The 9341-nt window shown below is 36.6% G+C and overlaps 1 protein-coding gene across 1 annotated transcript; it reads left to right on the forward strand.

Moving 5' to 3' along the window:
• Nucleotides 1–1039: 1039 nt before the first annotated feature.
• LOC107689281 (DNA excision repair protein ERCC-6-like 2) lies at nt 1040–9125 on the forward strand (the record flags this gene model as incomplete). The annotated part of the gene is given in 16 exon segments (XM_016487227.1): nt 1040–1045; nt 1137–1149; nt 1220–1394; nt 1484–1529; nt 1617–1727; nt 1825–1826; nt 2275–2482; nt 2578–2847; nt 3616–3732; nt 4801–4842; nt 4844–4873; nt 5119–5264; nt 5380–5475; nt 7078–7177; nt 8463–8615; nt 8909–9125. Coding segments are annotated over 16 exon segments (1732 nt in total), but the record flags the coding sequence as incomplete, so codon positions are not given.
• Between the last annotated feature and the right edge of the window lie 216 nt (nt 9126–9341).

Genomic DNA, 9341 nt, shown 5'->3' on the forward strand with positions numbered 1-9341 from the left:
TCATTTTCAATTTTAATTCTAGTTAAAATTTTAGTAAGCTCTATTATGTGCCTTTGTAGTTTTTTTTAGTTAGTTGTTTTTAGACAACATTTCTAATTTTCGTTTTTCGTCAAATGTTTGCATTTTATTTCAGCTTTATTTTCATTTAATTTTGATTTTTTTCACCACTTTTAATTAACAAAAACATTGGTATTAACTTTTTGCTGATGTAAGCTGCCCCTTCAATTGATAAAAATTAACAGTAAAAACATTAAGAGCTAAAATATATTTATTTTATAAGTGTGATACTTAGTTTATTCATTTAATATTTAATTGACTGCAATTAACTCTTTATTTTATTTTTATTTTATTCATGTATTCATTCGCCATTGTACGGAAAGTGCTACTCTCAACATACCGATATTTTTTATTTAATTTTTGTATTGTATTGTATTATATTGAATTCATATATTTCACGTTTAGCCATTGTACGGAAACTGCTGCTCTCAACACACAGATAGATAAATAAACGCGATCCTCTCTGTTAATATGCCGCATGATGATAACTATAAATTGATGAAAATGAAATCAAATACATTGGACAGTGGACATGCATAGGGAAAACTACCTGTTTATCTCACAGTCAATAAGATATCTTCATAATTTACATTACAGACACCAGAACATACATACATGCGAAACTACAGCGAGACTAAAATGAATTAATGATGGTAAGACTTAACTGATTTCCACTGTGTAGCAAATGAACTTAGAACAGCGATTTAAAGTGATCGCAATGCGCAAAGAATACTTAAATTAAAACAAATTAACATGTAATCAAATCACAGTCTTTACAAACATTAGTCAAGTGAATTGATTCGTGTCAGACGAAACAGCATCACGTAGTGAGACAACTGAGATTAGTTAAAGGGATAGTTCACCCAAAAATGAAAGTTCTGTGATCGATTATTCATTTTCATGTTGTTGCTAAACTGTATGGCCTGCTTTTTTAGAATGACAGTCTCAGTCAACATTCTGCCATTGTATGGAAAATAAAACAATGAAGGTAAGTGGATGATGACAAAATTTTCAAAATTTACCTTTAACCTTTCAGCATGATATGACTTTAATGGAATGTATTTTGTTGTGTTTTGCAGGTTAAATGTACAGGTAAACATAAAATTACTTTTGTGCTGCCCCAAAGGAGAAGCCTGTCACAGCTAAACAAGCCATTGTCTAGTTAGCACCTCTATTGATGTGGACACTTTCTCTGTGGAGATGGAGGAGGAAGATTCATCTACAAAGTGCCAGGATGCCAGAACATCTCTTCCTCAATTTGACGATGAGAGGCCTCTCTTCCACAGTAATCAGACACCACCAGGTCCTTCTGCGCTATTTCTGCCGTCAGGAATTATGTAAAAGTTCTATACACCATCAAACGTTATTTACGTGACTACCAGCGGGAAGGCATTCAATTCATCTATCATAACTATGCCAAATCTAGAGGATGCATCTTGGGTGATGACATGGGTCTTGGAGAGACTGTTCAGGTAAATGCACACAAATCTGCATGTTACAATGTATAGAATAAACCTAGTAAGGACTGCTCATTTGTCCTCTTTCCTTTGTTCTTTTAGGTCATCGGCTTCCTGGCTGCAGTTCTGCGGAAAACAGGTACATGGAAAGATGTCGAGAACAACAGGCCACAGTTTTTGCTGTCACAGAAGCCATCAGAACAAGTTCAGAAGGTATCGGCCTTTGTTATGAATGTGAGATCTGCACACTACTGAGAAGTCGGTAAAACTTTTTAAATGTGTTTTTTATGTTCTCTTATGCTCACCAAAGCTGTACTACAGAAAAACAGGAATTTGGTTAATTGATTAAAAAATGGTTTTCTATTTTCCCTTTAATATATTTTAAAATGTAATTTATTCTTTTGATAGCAAAGCTGAGTTTTCAGCAGTCATTACTCCAGTCTTCAGTGTCACATGATCCTTCAGAAATCATTCTAATATACTGATTTTGGGCTCAAGAAACTTTTCTTATAATCAATACTGAAAAGAGTTATGCTGCTTAATATTTTTCCGGAAACTGAATTTTTTTCAGGATTCTTTGATGAATAGAAAGTTCAAAAGAACAGCATTTATTTGATATTTTATTATAAAATATCAACGTTTTACTATCACTTTTGATCACTTTAATGCATCCTTCCTAAAAAAAAAGCACTCATTTCTAAAAAAAAAAAAATCCTGCTGACCCCAAAGTTTTGCACTTTTTGTCGCTTTCATGTCACAGGGCCATTCCAGGATGCTTGGGTTCTCTGGCGGGTTTTAAAAACAGGATTTCGGACCCCATCGAGCATGGGCAAAAGCACACAGTGACAAAAAGAGCTCCAACAGAAGGCCGTAAAGCAGTTCAGGACCTTGCCGAAAGACTCTCACGCTGGTTCCTCAGGAGAACAAAGGCCCTCATCAGTGACCAGCTACCTAAGAAAGATGATCGAGTGAGTAGTTCAAGTCAAATAAACCAACTGATTTAACATGATATCTGATAGTACATGCTCTGATCTGATCACCTTCTGGTCTTGTCCTTCTCCAGGTGGTCTATTGCTCTCTCACAGACTTCCAGCGGACAGTGTACCATGCCGTGCTGGACACAGACGATGTGATCCTGCTGTTGCGGAGCTCAGGAAAGTGTCACTGTGGCAGTGGCCGTCCACGGAATAAGTGCTGCTACAAACTGAATGCAGACGGTGTGCCGGTTAGACACCTGTACTTTAGTTATCTGGCTATCCTGAGAAAGGTGGTCAATCATGTTGCACTACTGCAGTCCAAAGAAGAAACCAGCAAAAAACAGTCTAGTAATTGAGTGCAGTGGGAATAGTGCGGGATGTTTCTATTTAAATATATTTCTGTCATGACAACTCTCGGAGGGATTGGCATGGTAATGTAAATGACAATGTTAATGTATTTGGTCTTGGCGGAATAGATCTGCTATGCTGCTTTTGCTGCAGCAGCAGAGCAAGTACCGAGACTTGCGACTGCCAATACATCCACAACATGCTGCTGTGAGCATGTAAGAAATTTTGCTGCTGCAAATATAACATACATGAAATAACCCCCAGCATACATGAATCACCTCGTAGCTGATCTATACAGGTGGAGCTGGGGAAGGTGGAGGGTTTCTGAAGCAAGCTGCAACTGCTACTGCAAGCACTAATCATACATTTGAATGTTGAACAGCGAGCTCATTGGCTACCGATACAGGAGAGAACCAATCAGCTGTGCCATGTGATAATGATGTCATTATATCAGATTGAGTTAGACCTATCGGACTACGCCATGTAGAGTTTCATGCCAGAACTCTGTATTTTTTTTACTATCTTTTTTAAACCATTTAACTTGTCCTTAAAAGTAATTTCTTTCAAAAAAATAAAAACGTACTGACCCCAAAACTTTTGAATGGTAGTATATGTGGTTCATCCAACAAAATCAGTACAAGTGGTCTGTTGAAACCAATTTGAGGTTTGATTATGTATCATGTAGTTATTTTGGAATAGCTTTGTTGGTCAAGTACATATTATCATCATCATTATCTTTCTGTAAGTATTTTTGTGATTTTTATTTATAATTGCAGGAGAAATATGTGACAGCCATTTGTGAGCAAGTTTTCAGGAAATTTCCAGATTTCACAGAGAGGTGCAAACAAGCAGCCTTTGAAGCAATGTCTGATCCCATGTACAGTAGAAAAATTGTGAGGCATTTTTCGTGATGATCAAGAACCAGATTTAGAGTTATATCACACGATAATTGTATGATAGAATGGAGTACTGGGCTTTTTTTTTGTTCTGATTTTGCCCCACTTAAAGGAATGATGAATTTTTTAACTGCATTTCTATATTTTCTAGAATATATTTAATTGTCATTGAATGTAATTTGAAAAATGAATGATATATAAAATTAAATTTAAATTTAATTTAATGTTTTCTTTACAAAATGAAAATATGCTGGGAATTATAGAATTATAATATAACTATAAATTCATAAACACAAATAAGCTGGAAAACATTTGCACATGATGGAAAACATTACTAATTGGTTTGTAGTTTTCAACACATTATCTTGGTGACACATCAGCAGAATACATTGTTTGAATTAATTTTGACATAAAAAGGATGTACTGTACCTGATAAATAAATCAAAATAAATCTCATCCTCATTGTTGAGTCCTGAGTGTATAATGCTAATAACTGTAACATGCAGATAAACATACTTTTCATTAGTTGCATGTTACAGTTATTAACATTAAGGGTGCTCAAGCTTCAAATGAACAGCATAGAAAAGTTGCTTTGCCAAGATATCTTCATTTCCAGTCCATTCCGGATTTTTCCCTGGCAATGTGGAGATTAATAAACCCTCTTGTGGCTAGCACTGGCCCTGAGCTGTCTTCCCTCGCAGGCTGTGGATACACTTCCTTGAGAAATAACAAGGACAGTATTTAACATTTCTTCAGGCCTTCCTTTCAAAGGTTACCCCCTCCCTGTAGCTGGAGCATCTTGAGGGTGCTGTTATTGGCAGATGCTGAGTTACTGGCATCCTCACAAGAATGGGTGCTGGTTTCTGAAACATCAGCAATAGAAAGAAAAGACACAGCCCGCTCTGTTAATCTCTACCCAGTGGCCGCTGACTGACGTGTTATTTCTCGTTTTCTCATTACGATTTAAATGAAACCCTTTTTATTTTCCCATGTTATGATAAGCAAGATTGTCTTTGCTCCAGTCATCATTTTGTGACACATGTCCTGTTTGTCTTCCTGTTTCAGGTTCTGCAAAAGCTACTCAATCACTTTATCGCGAAGAAAGACAAAAGTTCTACTCTTCTCTCTTTCCACCAAAGTGAGTTTTTTTTTTTTTTTTGTATAGTCTGGTATGTTTTTAACACTATAAGGTGAAATTGGAAATAAAAATATTGGGGTACCAAGCAAATGCTGTTGTGGTAATCGTTTAGTATCATGATTTATATATATATATATATATATATATATATATATATATGTGTGTAATTCATTTTAATTGATTGACAGTCCTACATTTAATAAGTGTGAATCAGGTAAAGCATACCTTTCTTTATACTTTAACAGCTGTTAGATGTTCTAGAAAGCTATTGTATGGCAGAGGGTCTGGAGTACCACAGACTGAATGGAATCACCAAGTCTAAGGGCCGAGTTAAGATAGTGAGAGAGTTCAACAGCTCTCGGGATGTCAACCTGTGTCTGGTGTCTACCTTGTGAGTGTGGCTTCAGAAGTTATGATGTTTCATTATGCCTATTATTTACAAGATCTCCCATAAAGTTATGACAACATGATTCATAATGACTTTGATCCTCATGTTTCTTCTGTAGGGCGGGTGGGCTTGGTCTCAACTTCGTTGGAGCAAATGTTGTTGTTCTGTTTGATCCAACATGGAATCCTGCCAATGATCTTCAGGCTATTGACAGGTAAGCAAACATATAAGGGAGGAAATAGTCATATAATTAGGTATTCACATTTCACAACAGCATGCCAGAAAGATGGAGTACTAAGTATTGAATACTGACGCCTGTTTCACACATACTCCGCCTGCAGTGTGTATGCATTGCGTTTTTTTTTATGCACCCATGTTAACGGATTAGAGCGTTCGCACTGCACGTGGTTGCGGTCCGTCAGTGCGTTCCAGGAGCGGTGCGTCTGCAGCAATGCAGCAATCGTTTATGCACCGAGTTTTATTTTTGCTGTGCTGCACGCGCTGAATTAAAGTGACAACGCATTGTTCGCGGTAAAAATGAACATGGATTGACACGGAAATGTAGTCATTTCACAATAAATTGATATAATTAAAGTCTACTGTGTTTCACAGTCAACACGTGGCTTTTTGGCTAGGTTTAAAACAAGGAAAAGTGCACTTTTAGATAAACAAGGCAACATAATAGATGCACTTGTGGTGGTAGGAAAACAAAGTTCTTTAAGACCCGCGGAATTGCTTGTAATAAAGATTTAACTGCAAAAGAAAAGGCACGAGAGTCGACTGTTTCTGTGAGTTTTAATTTAAAATGTTTGTGATAGCCTACTTTTAGCGTAAGAAAAGTAGGCTATATGCTGTGTTTAAATGTGTTGCCACTTGCTTGAGCAACTTATTATACAAACCTAGAAGTCAAATACATGAATAATACGTTGTTTATATTTATTGAGTTTAAACTAATGTCTATGAAAGATTGTTGCTGTACTGTGATAAAAGAGGATCACAATGCTGAAAAAGCTTTTTCAGTAACAACGTTTGGATTTGAAATCAAAATAATGGATAAATGTTGTGTTTGTGGCCTAAACAGCCGCGGATCAGTAGCGGACTGCAAACACGTCCTGTGTGAAAGCACAATGAGTCCATGCTGCTTCTGCACCGCATACGTGTAACGCACATGGACTGCATACGCACTGCAGACGGAGGATGTGTGAAACAGGCGTGACAGTCATTCTCTCAAAATTCTGCACCAGTAGATACACTACTGTTCAAAAAATTGAAAGAAATTAATACTTTAGTTTACCAAAGACGCATTCAATTACTCAAAAGTGACAGTAAAGAAATTCATTATGTAACAAAATTTCAAATAAATGCTGTTCTTTTGAACTTTTTATTCCATCAAAGAATCCTGGGGAAAAAAATCACAGTTTTCCATAAAAATACCAAGCAGCACAACTGTTTTCAACATTGCTAAAAGTAAGAAATGTTTCTTGAGCAGCAAATCAGCATATTAGAATGATTTCTGAAGGATCATGTGACACCGAAGACTGGAGTAATAATGGCTGCTGAAAATTCAGCTTTGCATCACAGGAATAAAGTACATTTTAAAATAAAATAAAAGACAGTTGTTTTAAATTGTAATAGTATTTCACAAGATTACTGTTTTTATTGTATTTTTGTTCAAATAAATGCAGCCTTGATGAGACATCTTATAAAATAATTCTTACCAACCTCAAACGTTTGAATGGTAGTGTACATTTAACCCAAGTTGTATGGAATTTACAAGGTCTCAATAAGACCTGTGTTGACCGGTTTTCATTTACAGGGTGTATCGTATTGGCCAATGCAGGGATGTGGCGGTTTTTAGATTCATCTCTTTAGGAACGGTAGAGGAGATCATATACCTGCCCCACATTTACAAACAGGTATGTTCATGAAAAATAGATGTAATATGTGTATGAAGATATTATACCTGGGTGCATATATATAGACCCATTAGCCACATACTCAAATATCTTAACCACTTAAGCTCAGGGCGTTTTTTGGTATTTTCGCCTAAATTTAACATACTCAAATTCAAATGTTTACCCTACACACATACAATGGAGGAAATGAAAAAAAATGGTTTCATTGTAAAGAAAACCCTTTGAACTACAAAATATGAGTGTAATTCTTTATAAATAACATTATATACTTTTCAAATATTACTATAAACACAAAAAAAACATAGGCGCTTTTGGAGTTTTAAAAGTAAGTATTTTTTTGAAAATCTGTAATTCAGGTTCTATTAGGCACAACTCTCTGCAATTTACTTTGTTTGATGCCACTAGATGCCAAAAAGTGCCAGAAAAAATAATCTTTCAAATAACAGCTTCTAAACAGGAGTTACTACATTATTTGTGAAATGAGTCAGAATGTCTATCTTTGCATCGAAATGTGTCATTGTGAGTTTCCTTTGCAAAAACAGGCTTTATAAAACACATTAACCCCACAATCCTACATTACTCTGTGCCATAAGCACTTTAATTGATTATTAATTGAATTATGTTTCATTTTTATGTTTTTCTAAGTAGTAATATACAAAATGGCACAAGCGAATTGGAACAAATTTCACATATTGTGTTATTCTACAATCAGTTGAATTATTTCAGGATGCACAAGACTGTCTACATTATGAAATATATCTGGTCTATCACATTCTAACATAGAATCCATATCCTCCAGCTTTATATCATTCCATTTATGTGCATTCTGTATTGGGATACTGCTTCACAGCATCTCTCACCTCATCAGTTGACTCACTCCTGTATCCAGCATCTCTCCATGACAACAAACACAGCATCTCTGGTCCAGAGCAGAGCTAACTTGCTATCCGGCAGCTAGCTGTAACATTCAGAACGTCAAACAATCACATATCAATTCATCCACACACCACTGTAACAATACATGTATATTTACTGTATATTCACTGCGTGTGTGGGACGAATAAATTTCTAAGCTTAATTTTACTGCTTTATGAATATAAAAACCAAAAGGAATGGTATTCTTTGTAAAGAAGACACTCCAAGCTTTCAAATGAACCCATATATGGGCTGATACCATATAAGGAAGGCTATGTAAATGAAGCATAAACATTTTTAACGTCATTTTACTGGTTAAACACTAATATAAGACCTGTTTATTTTTTCTCATTGATTGTTTGTATGACAGCAACTTCAGTCATCAGTCAGAGGCCAGGAGAATGCTAGACGCTACTTTGAGGCTGTGCAGGGTATCGAGGGCCAGGCAGGGGAGCTATTCGGCATCCGCAACCTTTTCCGCCTGCAAACTGATGGCACCTGTCTTACCCACCGCATCCTGGAGGTAAGAAGGGAAAAACTTTGCAGTGGTACATGCTCTCTGACTCAGCATTCCACTCCTGTATATATCTACAATTGATATCTATTATATTAGTCACTTGTTGCTGCCCTAGTCTTGTGGTATTAATGTAGATTTTTAGTGGACATTGTGGATTTGTAAATCAGAGGTTCTGAGGAGCATGTGGATACTATCTAAAGGGCGTATACATATCCCTAATGACATCCCTTTAATGAACTGTTTATATGAAATGAATTCCTTCTCATTGACATGATGGGAATCGCGTGTTTGGTTCACAGAGGGAGGGCCGAGTGGAGGTGGGGATCATGACGGCCAGAACTCAAGCTCTGGACGAGAGGTTGCAGGAGCCAGTGAGTACCCACCCTTTCACAGACCCGTGTCTGAAGCATTTATTTTTCCCACCCATCCCTCCCCTCTTCTTTCCCATCATCCATCTGTTCCCACGGCATGACAGGCAAGCACATGGTCTTAATCAACCCCCTCTCAAGCCCAGTGGTGAGGACCACACAGAAACGTACTATCTTTACCACATTTATTTACTCAGCAGAGGCCTTATCTAATTATTCTTCTGGAAAGAACCTCACACATTGTTTTTCTGAAGAGGATGGGCACTGACTGCAGCGTCACTGCTTGTTTAAGTTTTGCTGAAATTTGGATGTCGCTATCAATTGAATTGTGGTAAAGTTGCATTTGATGTGTTTTAGATGTTAT

This window comes from Sinocyclocheilus anshuiensis, unplaced genomic scaffold, assembly GCF_001515605.1.
Source record: "Sinocyclocheilus anshuiensis isolate Anshui unplaced genomic scaffold, SAMN03320099.WGS_v1.1 scaffold1255, whole genome shotgun sequence".
NCBI classification, from domain to species: Eukaryota; Metazoa; Chordata; class Actinopteri; order Cypriniformes; family Cyprinidae; genus Sinocyclocheilus; species Sinocyclocheilus anshuiensis.